The sequence below is a fragment of the Lemur catta genome, chromosome 13 (assembly GCF_020740605.2).
Source record: "Lemur catta isolate mLemCat1 chromosome 13, mLemCat1.pri, whole genome shotgun sequence".
Taxonomy (NCBI): Eukaryota; Metazoa; Chordata; class Mammalia; order Primates; family Lemuridae; genus Lemur; species Lemur catta.
The window spans coordinates 69575960-69599582 of NC_059140.1; the positions used below are offsets into that span (position 1 = coordinate 69575960).

Sequence of the window (23623 nt, forward strand, 5' to 3'; positions counted from 1 at the left end):
TGGGTTCTGACTTGGGTGGGGCCAAGGCAATATGTGTAACCTAAACATTTGTACCCCCATAATATTCTGAAAAAATATATAATAACAACAAAAATGCTATTAAATCTGGCCAAAATGTAGCAAACATATTTCTTGTAATGAAACTGTCTTCATTTATAAAAGAGAAATCATCTCATGAAATAATATTTTTGTGGACATGGTAGATAAAGAATGATTAGTTATGTGACTGTCATGTACTTAGTACATTTAGAATGTGTTCACTTCAGTTACTATATGTACTGCTGAATATTGCTACAGTCACACAAATATTGGCAGAATTCCCATTCTTGCAAACATAATTTGAGGAAAGTTAGAAAAGATATAGATGGTTGTGCCAAAAAGTAATGTTTTAAAGATCTAACAAGAACAAACATCTATAGTAAAGGAATCAACTCCCTCATGTCAGCCTAGGCTTAGAATGCTGAAATTTTCTTTTGGGTTTGCATGTGCAAGCCTCTGTAAAGCACATTTGTGTTTCAGGCAGCTGCCATTACATCGGACATATTGGAGGCCCTTGGAAGAGATGGTCACTTCACACTCTTTGCTCCTACCAACGAGGCTTTTGAGAAACTCCCACGAGGTGTCCTAGAAAGGATCATGGGAGACAAAGTGGCTTCTGAAGGTAGTATAATCTTTTCCTCTCTGAGAAGTCTCCCAGCATTCTGAGAAGAAAAGGAAATCAAAAAGAGACTAGTTCTTGCCCAAAATATCAGCTTTGATAAGCAAAGGCAAAAAACCCCACAAAACTTATTCTGAGGTACATTACAAAAATCTTTTTTAAAAATCCTTGAAAGAATAGGCAGAGTATAATTCTTAATAATAAGAAGAATATCTTCATTCTTATTAAGAATAATAATTCAAGTAAATAAGTAGCAGATATTCAGGCAGATTAGCAAGTGTTGAAAAGAAATATTAGATCATTGAATTTTAATATTGTATACATATTATGCAATGCTTTTCATTTTATATTTATGCCAAAAGATACAAATGAGTTGAGAAGATTTTATAGTTCTCTTAGGCCACTAATTACTAATACACAGAAGAATTTAGCTGCTTTCTTGTCGCCTTTTCTATTGTCAGATAGATTTGACATTGTTCTGGCACATTACATGTACTCACCCTAACCCAAAGTACATTTAACCAATTTAAGATGAGCTATTTTTAGGATATAGGCTAGATATAATATAGTTGAGGCATAGATCCTTCCAGATGTCCTTCGAGAAATCATCTTTATTTTGGCTACTTTCTAAATGGTGTCATTAGGAAATGATTTGTCTTAGCCTCTTTCAACCTATTACAAGTTATGTACAGGTACTCTGTCATGAGCAGTTAATGCAAGACACTGCTTGGGTATTTTGGAACAGGTGTCACTAACAGATACTGTATAGGCCTTCTGAAAGGCCCGATTCACATCAGGAATTACTTTCTTAATGAAAGTTGGAACTGAATCTACCACATTTTCTAGTACTGCACAAACCATTTCCTGAAACGGATCTTCTCTTCTTATATCCTACCAAGCTGAGCTGTTCCTATGGTGTAGTTGATGGGGGGGGAAAAAAAACTTTTCTAGAACTTGAAAAATTAGGATTTTAAAGCCTTCAGTCAATCCTTAGGTTTTACATCTGTATTATATTTTGTAGGAATACTTAGTTCCACAATGAAACACATCTTTGAAGGGTCAAATGTTATTTCCTTTGGTCTGAAAGCTTGCTCTTTTTATCTCATCCTCCAGCTCTCATGAAGTACCACATCTTAAACACTCTCCAGTGTTCTGAGGCTATCATGGGAGGAGCGGTCTTTGAGACCCTGGAAGGAAACACGATTGAGATAGGATGTGATGGTGACAGCATAACAATAAACGGAATCAAAATGGTGAACAAAAAAGACATCGTGACAAATAATGGTGTGATCCATCTGATTGATCAGGTCCTAATTCCTGATTCTGGTGAGCAACAGTTCATATTTTTCATGTACTATTATTCACCAATTATGGTGTTTCAAAGAGTAAGTCCATGAAAAAATGAATGTGCAGTAAAAAGAAAGGTATGTGAATCACAAACCCCATAAACAGTGAGCTAAGTGCTAAATAGTGGCCAATTGTTAAGGCCACTCATGGAACTTTGGCTTTCCAGGGTTTCTAACATCTCATATAAAGGTTCTCACAGTGCCAGATTTTCTTGAAAACAGAAGGAAAGAATAAATGAAAGCTATGACACGCACAGGGTGGAGAGAGATGAGAGGAGCAACTAGAATTAAAGAAAACTATTAAGTAGGAAGACAGAAAAATATTTTCCTTCTGAAATTTTTTGTGGTTATCAACCCCCAAAATGAAAGCTGGAACTGTCTTCCTAGGGAAGGGCAGCGTGTCTTACCACACTGACATTCTAGTAAATAGCTTACAATATTAGGAAATAGCCAAGAATTGATTTACTAATTTTGTAATGAGGATAATAGCAATGATGACATTGTTTGGATGGTGATGGTTTATTTTGCAGCCAAACAAGTTATTGAGCTGGCTGGAAATCAGCAAACCACTTTCACAGACCTCGTGGCCCAATTAGGCTTGGCATCTGCTCTGAGGCCGGATGGAGAATACACTTTGCTGGCACCTGTGAATAATGCATTTTCTGGTACGTACTGGTTGGTGGTGTTCCTGCTCTCTCTCCACACACTTTTTTTTTTCTTTACCATGATTGCTTGCAACAAGAAAGAATAACTGTTTTATGAGGTGTTGATTAGTTTCTACATTGGCTACACATACAATGTGTTAGCACTATGTTGTCTCTGCTAAAATGTTCTTCATTTCAAAACATTTCATTGTAAATGGATAATAACTTACAGGGAGTAAAATTTTATACTAAGGAGTAATTCAGTTATTCTGTGAATTTAATAATATTTCTAGCATACCGAAGTTTGCATTATTAGATCTTAAGAACAATAAATCTGATTTGTGGATATAATAATATTTAGAAATAAATAGGTATATTTTGCATCTAAAAATTTAGATAATAAGAATGTCAAATTATAAATAAATAAAACAAGAGACTATTACTATTATACACTTCCATATCCTGATGTAAAATGTTATACAAGTATGTCTTTCACCTAGTAACCACTATTCACAGTGTTTAGATTAGTGCAACCTATCACCTTTTCCAGAAAAATGATTTCACAGAGACATATTTAACTTGTTAGCAAAATTTAGTAATTAAAAAATAAGTAACATATTTTTTATGTTTTTCCAAATACTAAATTGTGATACAGAAAATTATTAATCAGAAAAAATTCAAATTCCTAGGAATGCTGGTTTTCTTCTTTGTCATAATGATAGTCATATGTTTTGACATTAACCCACCATTAAGAGGTTGTGTGCTTTGATTCTTTTTCCAGGGGTAAAGATGAATTTACAAATAATCCATCAATAGTCTTTCATGTGATTAATTGACATCTAGAGTTTACCTTTTGCCAATGGCCACCATAAAACTATGTAACTCTGCCGAGATGAAACTCAATGTTTGAACTGCTTGGAACTATGCTATAGTCATTTGATTTAATAGGTCACCAAGTCTCTACTTGGTGAATTGAATTGCTGGTCTTGCTTACTTGACTCATATATTCTATGAATGTAAGATCCATAAATATCAATAGTATCAGGGATTATCTATGTTCCTGATTTTTCTCTCATCATTTTCTTCATAAAATAATGCTCTTTCTTAATGAATTTATTTATAGATGATACTCTGAGCATGGATCAGCGCCTTCTTAAATTAATTCTGCAGAATCACATATTGAAAGTAAAAGTTGGCCTCAATGAGCTTTACAATGGGCAGAAACTTGAGACCATTGGAGGCAAACAGCTCAGAGTCTTCGTGTATCGTACAGTAAGTGAATCAGAACAAGATAAAAACTCCACATTGACCTAAATGTGAAATGACCTGCACATGTCAAAGAATGTTGTTACAATTAATGCTTTGGAGAATTTTATGAATGTGGTTTTAATAGTAAGTGTTCATAGGAGGATCAGGTAACTGGGTACTTGTGTGAAAAACTGTGAGAAAAAAGTGCAAAAACTGCTGTGTATTAATAACTTAGAAAATCGGCATGTGTTTCACTATAAATGACTTTGTGTTCTAAAATATTAATTATTGTAAATTCCATAAAGTACTAAAACCCTTGTAAAATAAGCTTTTCATTGGTAGAGTACTTTACAATCAAATATGTAGGATGATCTTTTACTGTAAGATAACCCTTCAGCAACCAAATCCCTGTTGAATGACTTTCAAGATAAACTTGTATAGACACATAGAGATTTCTTGACTCTATAAAACAGTCCTAATATACTTTTATCTCTGGGAAAATTTCTATAAATATTGCTTATCAAAATTACAGTGCAACTAATGGTACTGTTCAGTGTCTGCCCAGATAACACACACAGCCGCAGCTAAAAACCTTCATGGGAAGTCAAGCCTTACCTAGAACTGATCATAGCATGCAGTAGCTGCTCACATCACAATTTCAATGCACACGTATTTTAATTGTGCACTAAATGGACTGCAGTTTAAATTATACATATACATGTATTACATTTGTTCAAAAAGCTATAAATATATCAATGATTTGACTTAAAATTGATAGGCTCTTACGGTCAAGAAAATAAAGTAAATATCTGTGAAGAACACAAGAGGCACTTAAGTCAGGAAACTTTATGGTTAATATTAACCAAAAAGAGGATCTGGAAGAATAGTTAAGACCTGGAGAGAAATGATAGGAAATGTAGAAGTGGAATTCTATAGAATTTTAGTAATTTATTGACAAAACTACCTGCTCCATGCATAGGGTAGCTTGAGTTACAGTAGAACACCTGGCTGGATAAGAAATGTGAGGTCAGGTTGTGTGAGACATTGAAAACAGAGGACAGAAGCTGTTTCCCCTGGCCTCAGGGGACCTCTCAGGTGGCCAGGTGACCTCTCAGAAGGGTCAATCCAGAAATTTAAGTATGCAGCTACATGCACATGGGAAATTTTGAGCAAGGAAAAGGATACCCCACATCTTTCTTTTCTCTGTCTTTTCTCTGCTAGGCTGTCTGCGTTGAAAATTCATGCATGGTTAGAGGAAGTAAGCAAGGAAGAAATGGTGCTATTCATATATTCCGAGAGATCATCAAGCCAGCAGAGAAATCTCTCCATGAAAAGTTAAAACAAGATAAGCGCTTTAGGTAAGCCTATTAGTTGCACCTCCACAAAAAAAAAAAAAAAGAGAGAGAGAGAACTATTGGCATATTTTTGTTTCACGGTTAATATCGCAAAAGGCATTCGGTCTCCAGTAATACTGAGAATAGAATTTAGAATAAGAAGTTCATACAAATGTTTTCAAAACTGATATATATACATATTTATTTAAATGCTATTTATTTTGCCTCTTGGTACACCATAATATGATTTGGCGGGTGGAAAAAACAATCCAATAAACTGAACTATTCCTTGAAATTTTTCTTGTAATTAGCTTTTACAACATGATAGTATGTATATTATCAGCAAAGACTATTTTGTGGGATTCTTAAATGAAAAAAAAAATGCTTCAATTCTGTTATAAAGTGTGACCTTGTCAAGTTTTATAATATTAAAACAGAGATGAAGAAATTTAAACATTATATTGTGTATTTCAATCATTTTCTCATGATAAAACTTTCTTAGGTAAATTACATTTGAAACATATGAAAATCTATGAGTAGTTTTCTCATTCTTTCCACAAATATGTGAGTTTTATTCTATTATCTATGTCTTTTAAGTGACTATACCTAAACCTAAATCTAACCAAATAAATACACATCCTTCCTGCTTAGCATCTTCCTCAGCCTCCTTGAAGCTGCAGATTTGAAAGAGCTCCTGACGCAGCCTGGAGACTGGACCTTATTTGTGCCAACCAATGATGCCTTTAAGGGAATGACTACTGAAGAAAAGGAAATCCTGGTTGGTGAGTAGAAATGAATACCAGATATTTTCCCCTTGATTTCAGGATCTCCCTTCTTTCTCAAGCTTTCCTGTCCAGATGTCAGCCTTAAAAAAAGGCACTTCTTTTGTATTCACAGCTAGATTTGGTTTCCTTTAATTCCACTTGGGATGTGTGAAGGGTCCCCTGGTAATGTTCTTAAATTACTTACTGCCACACTGTTGAGCTAGATGTTCACTTCTGTTATTTCTATTAAAGTCCTCATAATTAGGTGACAAAGAATAAAATAGTCATAATTTTAAAAATAATTTGATGTTTTCTCCCAGTAAGTTGGGTGATATTTTGTTTGAACTGATTGAAATGATTGTATGTTTTAACATACCATTGATATGAACTTGAGAGAACAGAGACATTTTGAGAAAATACAATGTGGAATAAAAAAGACAAAGAAATGTGTTCTTTACTCCTTGTACTATCACAATGTCATATTCTTAAATAAATATATATCTTTCCTTTTAGGGGACAAAAATGCTCTTCAAAACATCATTCTTTACCACCTGACACCAGGAGTTTTCATTGGAAAGGGATTTGAACCTGGTGTTACTAACATTTTAAAGACCACACAAGGAAGCAAAATCTATCTGAAAGGAGTAAGTTGTCTAGAATAAATCTGTGATAGTGTTCACCCACCATTAAATTATCTTAATGTCCTTCATTAAATTTCTCATTGGAATTATCCCCTGTTTTGATAGGTAAATGATACACTTCTGGTGAATGAATTGAAATCAAAAGAATCTGACATCATGACAACAAATGGTGTCATTCATGTTGTAGATAAACTCCTCTATCCAGCAGGTTGGTAATTATTGAACTCAGTAATGGGTTAAGTATTTTTTAATGTGAACCTAGATTTTTATTTTACCCTTTCTTACCAATATGCATTTTATATTCCTCTTTATAGACACACCTGTTGGAAATGATCAGCTGCTGGAAATACTTAATAAACTGATTAAATACATCCAAATTAAGGTACAGAACATTATTGGTTTCATTTATAATATGTTGAACAGATATTGCAGTTTAACATAAGACACTAGAAATGTATGCATTCATAAGTAAACATACACTGGACTTGGATTGTTCTTTGTTGCTTATGTGCCACTGGCCCACCTTTAAAGAAATGACAACATTTCTTCATGGTTTTGGTTTAGCAAATATTTGTTAAAAGCTAGTCGGGGCCAAGTAGTGCATTAAGCATTATGGAAAACATGAGGTTGAAGCAGAGATGGTCTTTATTCAAATATTTTACAGTCTAGTTGGGAAAATAATACATACATAAATAATTAATATCTTTCTATCATCAAATACCTTCACTGCTGAATATAAAGAAAGATAAAGAATTCACTTATAAAAAATTATCACTAATCCCAGGTTAAAGGCAAAGGAATATTTCACTCCTCTGTCATTGTAGGGTAAAAGTAGCAAAAACCACGAAATAGTATTTAATAAATACATTAACCTTTGGATTAGTTATTCTACAATTGTTTAAACTCTGGGTAAAAAGTCAATGATTTTTATACTATCTGTCCTGATAGCAAGAAACTGGAAGACAATTTATACGAGGACTTCATTTCTATTAAGTGTAATGATAGCATCACTGTTTTTACTTTAGTAAGAATTAAAGTGGTGCTTTAGTTTTTGTTAGCACAACTACCACATTCTGTGTTACTAAATATAAACATTTATTTTCAGTTTGTTCGTGGTAGCACCTTCAAAGAAATCCCCATGACTGTCTATAGTAAGTACATAATGAATATTTGCCACATAGGTGGCAAGATGAGAAAAAAGAAAACAATCATTTTCTTTGTATTTATAAACAGAGACTGTTGATAATCTGGTATTTAGAATTCCAAACGATGGCAAATCTCATTCCACTGGAAACAGGGCTTGAGGTCTGGGTGAGGCCTCTCAGGCTTGGCCATCCCATTTAACTCTGATGAACCCTTTCCCCACTCACTGAAAAAACAGGAGTGACACAATATGAGAAAGACAGTAAGATGTAATAATACCATGGCAAAGAGTCAGAAAAAAAATGACATACAAAGGGGAGGGATCACTAGAAGACCCTCCAGAAAATTCAGATGAGTGGACGCAGAAATGACATTGCCAAAGGCTTGTTGCTCACTCCACCTCAAGCCATGAGCTAAGGACAGGGTGGGAAGTATGTGCCAAAGAATCCTAATGTTTATGAGATAGATGTGCAAAAATTCTCCCAAGCCAAAACTGGACTAAGGAACAAAAACATCTGCCAGGTGATAAATGTGTAGTTTCTAGATTCCAATGTTCTTTTATCCCTGACATTACCAGATTATCAAAATTAAACCTCTACTACTTAACAATGCTAAAAGGGTATTTCATTCTCCTAATTGTAGCTCGTAGCATATCTTTTTCACTGGGACTTTTTCTTCCTTTATCTTTTTTCTTTCTTTCTTTCTTTCATTGTAGCTTTCAAAGCAGAAATTCTTTTCATTTTGTTTTGGCTCTGCAGTTTAAACACTCAAAATATATAAGTAGCTAAAACATTTCTTCAATCCCCACATTTATTCTGGCTAGAAAATTATTCTATTTTATCCCATGAGCATCAAGTTATTTAATTAAGAAAATTTCCCTTAAAATGTACAATAGGTATGGAAAAGGAGTAAAGCCAACGCAAGGAGCAAAACAAAATGTCTGCTGCTCTTGTTGATTTCAGTTATATAATAACATCTACAATTTCAGTATCCATCAGGCCAGCTCAGCACTGTTTGAAAGATTTAATGGGAATAGTTGTGATTCAACATGGTTTAAAATCTAGCCTGGAAGTATATAATCTTGTATAAAATATATTTTATAACAAATTAAAGAATTGTTATGGGCTCTATTCATCAGATGTGTTATGTCATCTTTCTCCATCAAAAATATATATATTATATATATATGTATATCTGAAGTACATTTCTTTAACTTTCCTACTTTATCCATGTTAGTACCACCACTTTTTATATATGTCAATGCAATATTTTGCGTACAATGAGCCAAAATATTATTGTAATTCCTTTATTCCCCCTACTAAATTGTATCCTCACTCAGAGAGTATAAACTACATTTTCTGAAATTATACAAGTCTAATGACTTCCTTACCTTCTCAGAGCCCTTGAAAAGGCTTTAATATTTACATTCCAACGTGCAATGTTTCTTTTACTCCTCCCAAGATGTTATTAAGAAGGATTTTCAAATAAAGGTAGAACTTTGGTAAAATTCTTTGGTAAAATTAAACCAAAGTTCCTATTTTTATGTTACTTTGTTGATTTATCTCTGAAATTCCCTTAATTTTCTTGCTTCATATTATTCTTGTCCCCAAAATAACATATATTTTAAATTGTATAGTTGGGGGAAGGGATACTCTTTAGTATAAGTTGTCAAATATAGAACATTTGAACTGGAGGGGAACAAAATTAGTATTTAATCTTCAGTTATGATCTGTCAAAACTATTTAAGTGCTCAGAAAAACATGATTGAAATGGAACTACCAACCAACTAAATAAACATCCTAAACCTCAAGTTCCTTAACATAATACAAAAAAATTAAACTAAAAGTAATTAACCCATTTTGGTAGCAGCAGCAGAGATCTCTGTGCATTCAACCTTCATGGAAATGTCCCTCTGTGGCAAGACCACCTGTGGAATCAGTAACTGAACACACAGATTTCATACATTTTAGAGCTTCATAATCTGAGATCTCAAAATCTAACATGATGGAAACATAGTCTCTTTTAAGGCCTAGAACCACATTAATTCAAAAAGTTGACACAGCTAGAAATCTTAGAAACATCAGGTGAGAACTGACAGAAATCCAGGCTAAGCTGACATCTCGCCTCTATGTGTGTCAGTGCAATATGTTATAAGTGCACAGTGTGTGTAGCTTTGGTGCAGCCCATTATCTAATGGAGCCATCTTTTAAGGCCTCCAAGTAGAAATGACAAAAAGCCAGTAGTAGTCTTGCTTGTATGGCTCCAGACGCACATTTCCAGTTAATCTGTATAACCAAAGTAAACCAAACAGTTGACTACTATTTTAAATCAACTTTACACACTATTATCTTACTTGGGTGGATGACATACATTTAAAATATATACCCTTGATTTTTTTAAAAAAATGATGATGATAACCAACTGAAAATAAAAGACATTTTAGACTAACTTAAATACTGATCATATCATATTTGTTGAATAGAGCTCATGTTTGGCTGGCTGAAATTTATTCTTTCTTTTAAGTATTCTGAGCTATTTTCCATTTTTTCCTTTCTATTTCACTGTTGTCAAATGCATGAAAAATATTTCAATTATTTTTCTTTCAATTTTTTCTTTTGACAAAGAATCCAACAATGCAATTTAATATATGAATTGCATGACATTAATCATGTTTGTCTTCTGTTGCTATGCAGCCAATATTTTCAAGAAGTACAAAAGAAGGTAAAGAGCTTTAGTGGTACAGTTCAAAATTGTATATTTCTAGATAGAATTCCTCACTTAGTGAGTATATATTTCACTGGAACAAAGTCAAGTCACTGGACTTCAGAGTTCAACATCTGGACATGAGAAGATATTATTCTATGTACCATGAATATTTCCTGTATCTGACTGCCTGAACATATTATCTGATACCTTAGCACCCTCCAAAGATAAAAAAAAAAAAAAAAAAAAAAAATTTTGTTCAGGTTGTTTTTATGTAAACATCATTCATGTTCCACTTTCTATACTTTCAGCAACTAAAATTATAACCAAATTTGTGGAACCAAAAATTAAAGTGATTGAAGGCAGTCTTCAGCCTATTATCAAAACTGAAGGTAAAAATAAACCTTATACATGGTTCCTTTCATTGCGAAAAGAATCCATAAAAATACTGATTTCTATGAATGTATCTACATTCTTTTTGAAACTAACATGCTAAATATTTCTATACCGATGGCATGCTCATGTAATTGCAGAATGCGGAATGCAAATTATTTAGTAAAGTAGATGGTGCATTCCTAATACTTTCAGTACATTTGCTTGTACTTGATTTAATTTGAATCTAATTGACATTGCATTAGCACTAGTGCCCAGATACCCACCAAACAAATAAATCCTGAACTCTTTTGCTATAGTTAGACTCTTCAGAGAATACTCTTTTTGTTGCTTTGTTTCCTATCTCTGTACATGGTCTCTTTTGTACTATGATAAAAAACTCTTTTGAAAAAGTGCGGGCATTTTTCATTCTGCAACCTAAGAAAGCATGGAAGCTGTACATTGATGAAAGCCTGGAATTTACAATCCCACATGATATATTTTAAAATTAAAACATTAGAAGCAGAAGAGGAAATAAGCAGCTTGTGCAGTGAGTCAACCTTGAGACTACTTAATCCCAGTCCTGAACATATTCTGATATGTGATATATCACATATATATATGTATTTTATATATTTTACATATATACTTCTCTTCTGATGTTTCAGACTAGAACATTAAATAAGCAGTGACTTTTCTCTCAACTGTCTATGTTTGCCAACCTCAACATCTTTAACGTTACGCTCATTTCATGTATTTTAATCATCTCCAGAAATCAGACCTTAAGAATTTTTTATTTCCATGTTTAAGCATCTTAATGTAGTGACTTGACACAGAGAAAAGACCTTGTTATCTTCTTATTCCATAAGGAGGACAGAAGCAGTCTTCCAGAAAAGGAACAGATTATATCTTTGATTAAATCTCAGGAAAACTATTATTGTGATTATCTTTGATTTTGATATTTCTTCTCATTCGGTGGATTGAGATGGCAACTTCTTGAATACTTCTGTCTGTACCTTTTAAAGTGAGCCATGACTTAAAACTTACACATTGAGGACACATAGGTAAATGTTGATTTCCTAGCTAATTAGTTATCTATATTGTTATTCATTCTTGAGACCTAAAATTAAGTTATTCTTTGAAATAGTCTCTTATAATCACTTGATTGATTTTATATAGTGATGAAGAGAATTTGGTGTTTTAAGAAGAAATTAAATCACAAAAATTTTTGTTGAAAAAAATGTTTCTCTGTCATTTTAATGAAAAATGACACAGTGATCCTTGATAATATAATTGATTTTAATGTTTTTTAAAAAATTAGGTTTTCTGAACTTTTGTATTATAATTATACACAGCTTCTTTAACTTAAGTCATTTACTTGTGCCATTATTCTTATTTTCAAAGATTCTTCTCTCTTCTTTCAAGCATCTTCATTCAACTTACTTATCTTCTCAATCTGTGTCAGGAGAATCCTATTCTAGTAATCTTTCTTTGGTTAGGAGCATAGTGGAATATCAGTTCTACCTGCCTTCTTCCTATAAAGAGAACGTGGATGAGAAATGGGGCCATGTCACCTATTCATTAATAACCCTTGAGTTCAAAAATTCAGAAATTTTATTTCTGTGTCACATTATGAAGGAAACAAATATTTATCTCCAGCTTCTAAGATTGTTACTGGCATTCTCTTCTTACTGTTTGAACATCTGCACATTCATTGATGACTTTCAAATTCTTACTAAATAAATTAGGCTCCAAGTGACAATTTTAAGATGTTCCTTATAAAAGGTGCTTAACCAAATTGCATAATTAAGAATAAATCAACTGAAATTCAATCCAAAAATAGTTATTAAGCAACCATTGTGCTGGGTACTCTCCTAGATGCTGGGAATAAAGTAGGGAAAATAAACTTATAAAATCCCTACCTTCATAGAGCTTAACTACAAAGGATGTTTCTGAAATTTCAGTTTGGCTATTCTAAAGAAATATCAATTTAGATATTTTTATTAACTCATTTTTTGTTCTTAAACTCCTTAGGTATACTTTCTCTACCCCTTAAAAACCTGACCTTGTATTTTATACTCAGTATCTCTTGGCCTCATAGATCAAATATTATGGCATGAAATATTTTATGATTTGAAAGAACTGTGCTCTTATTTTCATTATTTTAGATTGTTAAAGACTATTTAACTTTTGTAATGATGTACATTGACAATTTCTAGAGAGACAAAAAATTTTCTCAAAGACAAGAAAATACAGTTACATTTGACTATTGAAGGATATTATAGTATGAGTTAAATGTACTGAATCTTATTTTTCTTACTCCTGTATAAAATAGTCTAAATTAACTAATGTAGTAAGTAGCTTTCTAACATTCAAAATGATTTTCTCTGGGAGCAAAATCATTTTGAAAGCCAAATGCAACACTTGTTTAACTTTTGCATTTGAAGGACTGTTTAACCATTAGTTAGTTTCTTATCATTCTCACATAGAAGGTTAAGTACTCAAATCCATTTTCCCATAAAACCTGAAACTCAGCATCTTAAAGGTAAGTATAAAATTGGGATCTCCCTGCGTTCAGTCCTATGCCCACTGGATCAAAAATGTAAGGTACTTAGTGATTTTAAAAGCTGACATGAAAAATTTTAATAAGGAAAGAGTAATAGATAATATTAGTAAGCTAAAGTAAGATCTACACCAGCTATCAATAGAGCAACTCAAATTTGTACGTACTATATGATTCACAAAGTGTAGCCACATATAATATTTTGTGTGATCATACCTTATAACTACCAATTAATGGATGGATTTATACATCTGTTTAAATGCTAAAGCAGATTATAGTAATTTTAGTAGCACACCAAATGACCAAACAAGTCATTTGTTTTCATAAATATTGTCTAATTTGAAGACAATGGGAAATGCTTAAAACTGATTTCATACATAGAGCCTAGAACTAGCTTGACATTTGAGTCACACCAAACGTTGGAATAAATTTCCTGTTCTGGTAAATTTAAAGGACTGATTTAACATGATAATTTGTCTCCTAAAATAATGTCTCAGGACCCACAATAACAAAGGTCAAAATTGAAGGTGAACCTGAACTCAGACTGATTAAAGAAGGTGAAACCGTAACTGAAGTGATCCATGGAGGTGCGTTATGTGTATTTCCTGGTGCCTACTTAGCATCGCTATGGTTATTTTGAAATACTATTGGCTTAGAAATATTGAACATCTGACATTTTCTCCTGGTGTTTGTTTTATGTAAATTGTGGGAACAATTTTCTCAGCTATGGGTCCTTATTAGCCAGTCAGAAATAAAATATGGTTTGCCTTTAATGGACCTAGGTGGAATTAATTTAACCATTAAGTCACTAGGTCCAACAAAACTGTCATTATTTCTGCATATGCATATGACGATTATAGATTATAATGATAGCGCTAATGTCAAGACAGGAGGACATGTTGAGCTCATACATAGAAGAAAAATAACCATTGCAGAAGACTCTGACTAATAAGCCACTACTAAGATTTATTATAGGATTCCTATTCCAGTGATGTACAGTTCCCTGGATTCTCACTGAATATGCACTCTGCAGGCAGGAAACAAGGGTGACATGAAGAGTTATCTTGGCAGCTGGCTCTTCCCCTCACCCAAGATTCAGGACATAACTATTTTCTTTTATGCCTCTATTGATCTGAATTTATTTGAGATATGTTCCAAAAATTATTATGATTTACTTCTAAATGGTAATATTTTGAGAAATATAATTAATCATTAAAATGTCTAGCTGATACAAGTATACGAGGGTTGTCCAGAAAGTATCCAGCCATTGTTAATATAACGAGAATGGTTACATGGCTGGGTACTTTATGGACAGCCATCATAGACACTGTATGAGGATAAATCAAATATATTTTTGTCCCCTACTTTCAGAGCCAATTATTAAAAAGTACACCAAAATCATTGATGGAGTACCTGTGGAAATAACAGAAAAAGAGACACGGGAAGAACGAATCATTAAAGGTAGTCTTTAATTCCATACATGGATATATGCCCAGATTGTCAAACAACAGTTAATCTTAAATTATCTTTATAAGAAACATTGACAAACCTGACTAAGTCATTTTCATGATGGTTAGTGAAGGTACTTCATTTCTTTTCTGGCAGAAATGATGCTATTCTAAATATGTAATCTATGTTTTACTTTAAATTGGAAATTTATAGACAAATCTATAAGCATGTATTTTTATTATGTGTATGTACTCATATTATATGATATAACTTCTTTGCTGTTTATTAATGAGCTATTGAATTCTGAAAGAAAAACCCCATTCCCTCCTTTGAGCTTTCATTAATCTTAAGGTCCATACATCTACGTACAAAAATATATTCAACATTGTAAAAAATAATTTATTGATAATTTTAATAAACCTTTGTATTAGTCTGTGACCTATGAATTAGTCTAAGATTCTAAATTCAGCTATTTCTATAAGTATTTGTTTAAACAAGTAGTCAGCAAGTATGGCCTGTGTAACCTATTTATGTAAATAAAGTTTTATTGGAACACAGTCATGTTCATTCATTTGCATAATGTCTATGGCCACTTTTATATCGCAGTGACAGAATTGAACAGTTGCAATACAGACAACATGGCCCAAAAGTGTAAAATATTAACTCTCTGTCACTGTACAGAAGAGGTTTGCCTACCCCTGTTTTAGACCTTTTTAAATTGTCTTTGTTTTAGGTCCTGAAATAAAATACACTAGGATTTCTACTGGAGGTGGAGAAACAGAAGAAACTCTGAAGAAACTGTTGCAAGAAGGTGAGAGCTTGTCTAGAAAAATTAGAATATAACTTGACCTAAGCTCTCTGTATCCAAGCCTAAAATAATCTTTGAGGCTTTGTACATGTTTCTACTCTATCTTATTCTATTGTTCAAGTTCCATACCAACATTAAAAAACCGTGAAAATATGGAATGAAATATAAAGGGCAGTCATATTTGTTCTGTTATACAGTATAATGTTCAACAACTTTATAAGAAAATTAGTTTATCAAAAAACACCACTAAAAGCCATGAAAGAACTAAGTGTTGGTCTGGAATTCATTATTGGGCAGATGCCATTATTTATCACATCAAATCTGCTGTCTTTTTTTGTTATATAAACCCATTTCTGCTATAAACATGTATCCTCTCAGAGGTCACCAAGGTCACCAAATTCATTGAAGGTGGTGATGGGCATTTATTTGAAGATGAAGATATTAAAAGACTGCTTCAGGGAGGTTAGTAAAAGGGTGACAACTAACCCCCTTAACAGGTTCTGGTGATAGTTCTTCAACTTTTTAAAGACTAAGCAAGCAGATTTTTCTTTTATTCAGGTTAAAAAAGGACAACATCAGCTGTTGTGTTAACAGACGGATTGGTTCAATGGTAGTTTAAGTAATAGTTATGGAGAAATGATTACTAGTTTAAACAGTCTTTAAAAAGTTCTATGGTATAAAGCTTGGGGAGCAATGAATACTTTTTTTGCTTTGATTCAGATCATTGTAAAGCTATTTTAAGTATGTGACGGGAATAATGTTTAAATTTCTAGTTGTTAAACAAGCCCAAATTTGACATACATTTTATATTTTTAAAAAAATGTATTCACTGCCCTCATAACAACAATAAAGGCATGTTTTTGGATTCTGGAAGTGCACAGATATCCCCAAAAACAGTGCATTTAGTAACTTTCTTTTCCAAAACTACATTCTTGGGAATGAGTATTTGTTTCTTCTAACAGTTTGAGCGATAATCTATACCTGGAGATGTAAATTGTTTTGCATATAAAATTAATCTTAATCTTTTATGGAATGTCCTCTGTCTATGGCATTAAATAGACTTACTTTCAAAAGCAAAGAAAAAAAGAATTCAAAATCTTACAAACTCTAAATGGTAATTATTCAAAGAAATACTAAATGTTGATAAAATATAATTTGGATCATTGGCATTCGAATAAATGGATTTCTAGTTGATTTTATTAACAATAAAAGTATTAAGCTGAAAAAATATCTTAGAGAAACAAGTATATAAATTATTTAGAAAACCCAAATATGCTCTTTGAAATACACTATGAATTCAGAAACACAATGGAAGTGTGGTATTTATCCAAAATACAGTCCAGGTGGCTTTTCTGCTTATAATTTTGAAAACTGCATTGCAGTGTCCGAGAAAATGTAAATTCTCTTGAGACCTGTGTATTTTTGGCAACTATTGTTTCTATATTCTGTATTTTAAACTACATAAAATCTCTTACATAGTATTTGGAGACTTGTCAGTGATATTAAAAATACAATTTTTATTTAAACAATGATTGAATTTTCCCTCACTAGAAAAAAATATGTCTAAAAATACAAGATTTCCTTTCAGAACACAAAGAATACATGGCATGCCCAAGGCATAATGTAACCACAGATTCATGTAAGATCTAATCCAGAATTCATTCAATATCTACCCACCCCCAAATGTTTAACTGTCTGCTAGGAAAACATCTAAGGATCTGAGGGAAAAGACAAACACATTATGAAGATTAAATTGAATTCTTTTTTTTTAAGTCTTTGCCATAGTAAGCAGCTTTGTAGAATGGCAGTGCTTTTTAGAGAATGAATAAATTAGTAGTTGCACTTGTTTATATTGCTTTAATTCATTTAGGTTCAAACTTCAGGTAAGTATGTTTTTTTCCACTTTAATCAGCCCCTTTTAATGAGTTATTATAAACAATGCAGCTAAGTATTAAAGAATTGCTTCAGCCAAGAAAAGATATAATTGCTACAATTTAGAATATGATATTCAGTTTTTAGTTAATGGACTCCTTTCTTAACCCTTATTTCTGTTCATCTCAGGTTGATTCCTTTTGTGCCCAGTGTAGATCTCTCTACGTATCTATAAGGCATCAGTTTTTACAATGGCACATCATAAGTCTTTCTTGAAACATTTCCAAGGTTTTGCTTTTCATAGGAAAGACAGTATACACAGTAGAGTTACTAGTATCAGCATTCATTGGAAAGAAAATGCTAATTTTCTTTTTTACCCATCTAAAACCACAGGTCATCACTGAGTCACAAGTATCCCCTTGTCTAGATCCTAAGAGGCATTGATTCACAAATAAGGTGGTATAAATTACATTATGCGGGACCTTTTTTGTTGTTTTTTTCAGAGTCTGGCTAATGAATACATATCTAAACCATGGTCTTCATTTTGATAAGTTCTATCTGAAACTGAGTTTTCTATCTGAACTGCTCACATTGTAAATATTATGGTGCAGGTAGTACATTTTGATGATTTGAGTGTGTTTCCCAATCACTTTAGTCCTGACTATTAACATGACTAAGTGGACTTTTCAGTACTGGTATTGTGATTTGTCACTGAAATACTTCCAAGCCCTTAACTGAAAAATGTTCTCACAAAATTCATAGAATTTTTCATGCTTACTTTATGTAGAAATATGTATTCTGAAGCTACCCATACAAATAAAGGAGAATAACAGGTTACGGAGAAAGAAAGAACAAAAAAAAAAAGTCATTTTGGAAGGTTTTACAGATCTGCCAATATAATATGTTAAGATTTATAGCCCATGTAAAGAATAGTGGATCAGGTTGTAGATCCACCTCCAGTCTGAGCTCTGACTTAAATCTAAGTTAGTTGACTCTTTTCTGCCTTATTTCCTTCATCCGAAAAGTGAAGATAGTAATGTTACCTACATCTAAATGAGTGAACATCTGAAAAGCTCTTGGAACAATGGTCAGTACATAGTAAGCTGTCAGCGAATGTTACTATCACTATTATCATCAATTAATATTATCATGGTCAATAAAGTAATATTGTACACCCCACTTTAAATTTCTATAGTCATAGCCATGCAAAAAGCCAGCCAAACAAACGAAACTTCCAAATAATTGAGCTGAAGCACTTTGCATACTTTATTTAGGCAGAGAGGGGACATTTGTACCAAATTATTCAGGTTTATCTTCCCACATTTTGCTGTTCTAAACATGAATACAACTCTCTTTCATTTTGAGATAGCAGAGAGCTGCTGAGAGCACACCTGATTTCTGCACTTTAATTAAGCTTTTCTTTTAAAATATTTGTTTACCAAAATGAACGTTTTTTATTCTGGATTATTATCATAGCAAAACAGCAATAAATTAGCAAAACCTCATTAAGTGGATGGTAATAAATTTATGAAAGGAAATTTGAGTACATTTGCTTGCTTTAAAAAGTAATTTTGCAAATAGTTCTATGATCCTTATTTATTTGTTTAACTTTATTTTTTTAGACGGAGTCTCTCTTTCTGTCACCCTGGCTAGAATGCAGTGGTGTCATCATAGCTCACAGCAACCTCAAACTCCTGGGCTCAAGCAATTCTCCTGCCTCAGCCTCCTGAGCAGCTGAGACAACAGGAGCTCACTAGGATGCCTCGCTAATTTTTCTATATTAAGTAAAGACAGGGTCTCACTCTTGCTCAGGCTGGTCTTGAACTCCTGACCTCAAGCGATCCTCCTGCCTCGGCCTCCCAGAGTGCTAGGATTACAGGCTTGAGCAAACACACCCTGCCTCAGTCCACTTTCAAATTGTACAATAATTTACTATTTGGAATGTAAGAGACCTATTATAAACAATGCTCTTACTTACTAATTAAAGGTTAGATCCATTTCCTCTTGGCAATCTTTTATAAGCCAGTATTTTGTTATCATGTAAAGCTAAAGTTAAGAAAAATATATCTATTTGAGACTATGTCAGAAGTCAGACTTTGCTCTTACACAGACTTCTCCCTATTATACAATCTAGTAAGGTTTTCCATAGTGCTATATTTTACTGTAGTATTAATAATATGCGATAAATGGTTATATACCTTATATTCTGGGGAGAAAAAGACATGTTGATAATGTGCTAAGTAGACAGAAACGGAATTTATAAAACTTTTAAATGTTATTTATTTTTTAAAAATTTTTTGGTTTCAAATAGCCACAACTATTCATGATGATAGTTTCATTGCTTACTTTTTATGGGATTTCAGAGAATTGAAAATATTGTATGTAACAGAAAAATTTTGACTTCATTGCTGAGTGTAGATGATATATAAAAAGCAAGCAGTGAAAATTTGGAGAAAAAAGCTTAAAAAGGTAAGCAGAAAAATGAAGCTATTATAGGACAACATTTACTCTTTGATCTCAAATGCCCCCAAACTGAGTGAAAATGTGAATTTAGGCCTACCAGGTAATCTTGTCAGTGAGTTAAAAGAAAAACAAGGGAATTGAGAAAATGTTACAACTATAACAACACAAAACTGCATAGTTATGAAACCCTTGCTGTTCTTAAATGTGAAAGCTTTTATTATTTTTAACTAGTTAATTTTTAAAGGGTCTTAAAGGATTGACACTGAACTGGGCCATGGTGGAGGACATTGGCACATTTTTCCTGAATTGCTTATAATTATATTTCTAGAGTCATCAGGTCAATGCTATTTTGTTGTCCTCATTTACAATGAAGCCATCGCAAATTGATCTATAGTGAGAATTTTGCAGAGGCATACATTACAAATAGGGTTGTCTGCAAAGAGGCGTGGCTATCTCTGGGAAGGCACTTGTGTTAAACTCTCTATAATGTTAAACATCCCTTCATCATAAAGTAATGCTTTTCACAAAAAAAGTGAAAAAAGTTATGTAAGTCATTTGCTCTGTGCAAAAATGGCACATTATGTGGGCATCCAAAAGCCATAATGAAATAATGTGTTTTGCAATTAGGAAACATTCATTATGATATATGGAAAACAAATATACAATTGTTTGTTGTCAATACGAAACTCTAAGGATCATAAAATTTACTATTTAAAAAAAAACTACATGTTTAAGTGACACCTATTTAAAACTTTACACTTTTCTCCTTAATTGTGTCTCCTGTCTGATTTTAGCCATAATTGAAAAGTATTTCTAACTACAACAATTTAATTTTAGACACACCTGTGAGGAAGATACAAACCAACAAAAGAGTTCAAGGTAAGTGTACTGACTATAGAAATGTGTGTATATGGCACATTTTGTTATGTTAAGAGAAATCAAAAAAGAGGAGAGTATTTTCATGTATTTTACTTTGAATTTTATTGTCTGTCAGAAAGAAACGTTAGACAGTTTTGATACAAAGGATTTATATGATAAGAATCAGAAAATAAATTGCTCGTGTTCTGCACTATTAATAGAATCTAAGAATAACAAATATTAAAGGAAATGCAAGGAAATACATGTAAACTGCAAGGCATATTGAACCACTGAGGTTGACTCAAGTGTATAGTCCATACATTTATATCAAAATTGAGTGTATACAAGTTAAGTGTACACAAACTATTTTGTGTCCATAACAGTTAAGTCAAAAAGAAATGTTTGAATACCACAGCCAAACAAATATAGGTTGTAGGCAGATCTAAAACCTTAAAAACATTATTATGTGAGATGAGGCTACAGTTTGAGATGTAAGTAAATAAGAATTGTACACATACAGAAAACTGTATAACTATTCATAAATTCTTATATAAATGCATGGATTATATGTATTATATACTACATACAAACTACAAGTTTCTTCATAACTACACTATGTGTATTTTCTAATTCCTCCATTTAGTTACCTTACATTCTGATACATTGAAAGAGCAAAGACTTCCCTCATGGAACCTAGAGTGAATTACAAGCTTGGAATTACAAGTTTGGATTTCTGAGATAATTAAATAATAACAGTCAAAAGAAGTTGTAAGGCTTATCAATGTACTGTAAGCCTATCTATTTGTAAGCCAATTTAATGTATAGATCTTTGAAAGAAAAGGATCAATTATGCAAATATTTTTAACTGAAGGACTTATCAAGGATTTCTTGTAAACATCAAAATCCTTCCAAATTTTCTAAAAAATTAAAATCGTCAAATTTCAAATTTTTTGTTTTCGTATACCTTTGATCAAAAGATAATCTTGGTTTCATTGAGATAAACTAAGGATATTATTAAGAAAACATTACCTAAAGTTTATTACAATAAGAAATTATAGCCTTTGATAGGTATACTTATACACAGAATATCATATTTTTAAACTCTAAAGTTTCATTACATTCACAATCTATACTTTCTTCTTTCTTCCCAATTAGGATCTAGAAGACGATCAAGGGAAAGTCGTTCTCAGTGAAAATTCAAAAACCAGACCGCAAAGTTTAAACAACCCTAAGTCAATAACCTGACCTAAAACAAAATTATGAGAGCCATGTTGACATCAGAAACTGGTGAAACATCAGCACAAGAAAGCAATCATCAAAGAATTCTGAACATGAATTTAATATGTTTTTTCTGAATGAGAAACATGAGGAAAATTGTGGGGCTAGCCTCCTGTGGGATAGGAACTGAAGGAGTCATATCACCTTGTAGGCTTTTTCATCTTGATATTAAAAGTTCTGGCTAACTTTGGACTTCTTCAAAAAAAATCCTTGTCATCGGATTTATTACAATACAAATCTAAGAGTGGTGACCTGTTATCTCATTGAAAGGATTGAGCCTTGAATGTATGTAATGGATAAATAAAATGCATGTAAGCAGTTACCTCTCTATGGGAAGCTAAGTTATAAAAATGGGTGCTCAGTATAAAACAAATAAACAAAACCTTTTACATCGAAAGGCTTTGCACATTTCTAGACAATGTGGGTTTACTGGTAAATTATGTTACTTTTACAACTAATTTTGTACTCTTGAAATGTTTGTCATATGCTTCTTGCAATACATTTTTTTTAATCTCAAACATTTCAATAAAACTATTTTTCAGGTATAAAGAGAATTACTTTACCGTGAGTAATTCAGAAAACTCAAGGTTTAAGTTAAAAAGTGGTTTGGACTTGGGAACAGGACTTTATACCTCTTATTGTAATAAGTACTCATTAAAGGAAATTGAATGAAATTAGTGTTTCTTGAATTTTTCAAACTGTGATGTTACATAAAGAATCATTAGATAGGGAAGCAATTATAAAACATCAACTAAGCACCTAATTTAACCCTAAGACTATGCTAAGTTGTAAGGATTCAAGAGATGAATCAGACACAGTTACAGTCCTCAAAAGGTAAAGAGAAAGCCAATTATCCACAAAACACCATAAGCTATAATTGAAGAATAAATAGCACTCCTCAAGCATGAATGCATCAATTAATTATTCCTGGGCCAGGCATTGGGGGAGCCACAGAGATGCCCTCAACTAAGATGAAGTAACAGAGCCCACTGCATGGCAAAGGAGAGGAGGAAAATATTTGCTTGCTGAGAATGACAAAGATTTTGATTTTATCTACACAGATCTCAGTCAGTGTTATCCTTACCTTAGACTGGTTGAAATGAGACAATTTAGGAAATGGAATCCATACTGAGTGGCAACAAAATTATACACTGGATTGGAGGGCAGTCATTGGGAGACTGTACAACTGAGGAAAGCCACCCTGAAGGCACCAGGATATCCAGATGCCCATAGATGTCCAGCTTGGATCAGAGAAAATTGGGCTCAGCACTAAAGAACCTATAAATCTTCTTGGGTAGCTGAAAGATTCTTTGTTTGAGGAAGAATTAGGGTGAGGAAGTGAGATATAAAATTCTGAGTATCATTTACTGATGTGCTCTATAGCTTTGGTTTTCCAGAATGCTTTCTAGTCTCAGAGAGGTGAGATGTATTTGAACCAGTTAGGGTCCCTGCCAGAAAAGAAAATATCCCACCAACTTG

At 32.7% G+C, this 23623-nt stretch overlaps 1 protein-coding gene across 7 annotated transcripts in view; it reads left to right on the forward strand.

Moving 5' to 3' along the window:
• Positions 1 to 22818, forward strand: part of POSTN (periostin) — a 34597-nt gene extending 11779 nt beyond the window's left edge. The window contains exons 7-23 of one of the 7 annotated variants that reach the window (XM_045567513.1): positions 520 to 661; positions 1772 to 1984; positions 2535 to 2669; positions 3772 to 3920; positions 5118 to 5254; positions 5882 to 6012; positions 6508 to 6638; positions 6741 to 6843; positions 6950 to 7017; positions 7741 to 7786; positions 10793 to 10873; positions 13914 to 14003; positions 14788 to 14877; positions 15599 to 15676; positions 16052 to 16135; positions 20846 to 20887; positions 22022 to 22818. In XM_045567513.1, coding sequence (XP_045423469.1) covers positions 520 to 661; positions 1772 to 1984; positions 2535 to 2669; positions 3772 to 3920; positions 5118 to 5254; positions 5882 to 6012; positions 6508 to 6638; positions 6741 to 6843; positions 6950 to 7017; positions 7741 to 7786; positions 10793 to 10873; positions 13914 to 14003; positions 14788 to 14877; positions 15599 to 15676; positions 16052 to 16135; positions 20846 to 20887; positions 22022 to 22059 — 1758 coding nt within the window. In that variant the 3' untranslated portion in view covers positions 22060 to 22818. Of the gene's footprint in view, positions 1 to 519; positions 662 to 1771; positions 1985 to 2534; positions 2670 to 3771; positions 3921 to 5117; positions 5255 to 5881; positions 6013 to 6507; positions 6639 to 6740; positions 6844 to 6949; positions 7018 to 7740; positions 7787 to 10792; positions 10874 to 13913; positions 14004 to 14787; positions 14878 to 15598; positions 15677 to 16051; positions 16136 to 17938; positions 18123 to 20845; positions 20888 to 22021 lie in introns of those variants that run through there. The other 6 variants (XM_045567514.1, XM_045567508.1, XM_045567510.1 and 3 more) reach the window with 6 other exon arrangements.
• Positions 22819 to 23623: the final 805 nt, after the last annotated feature.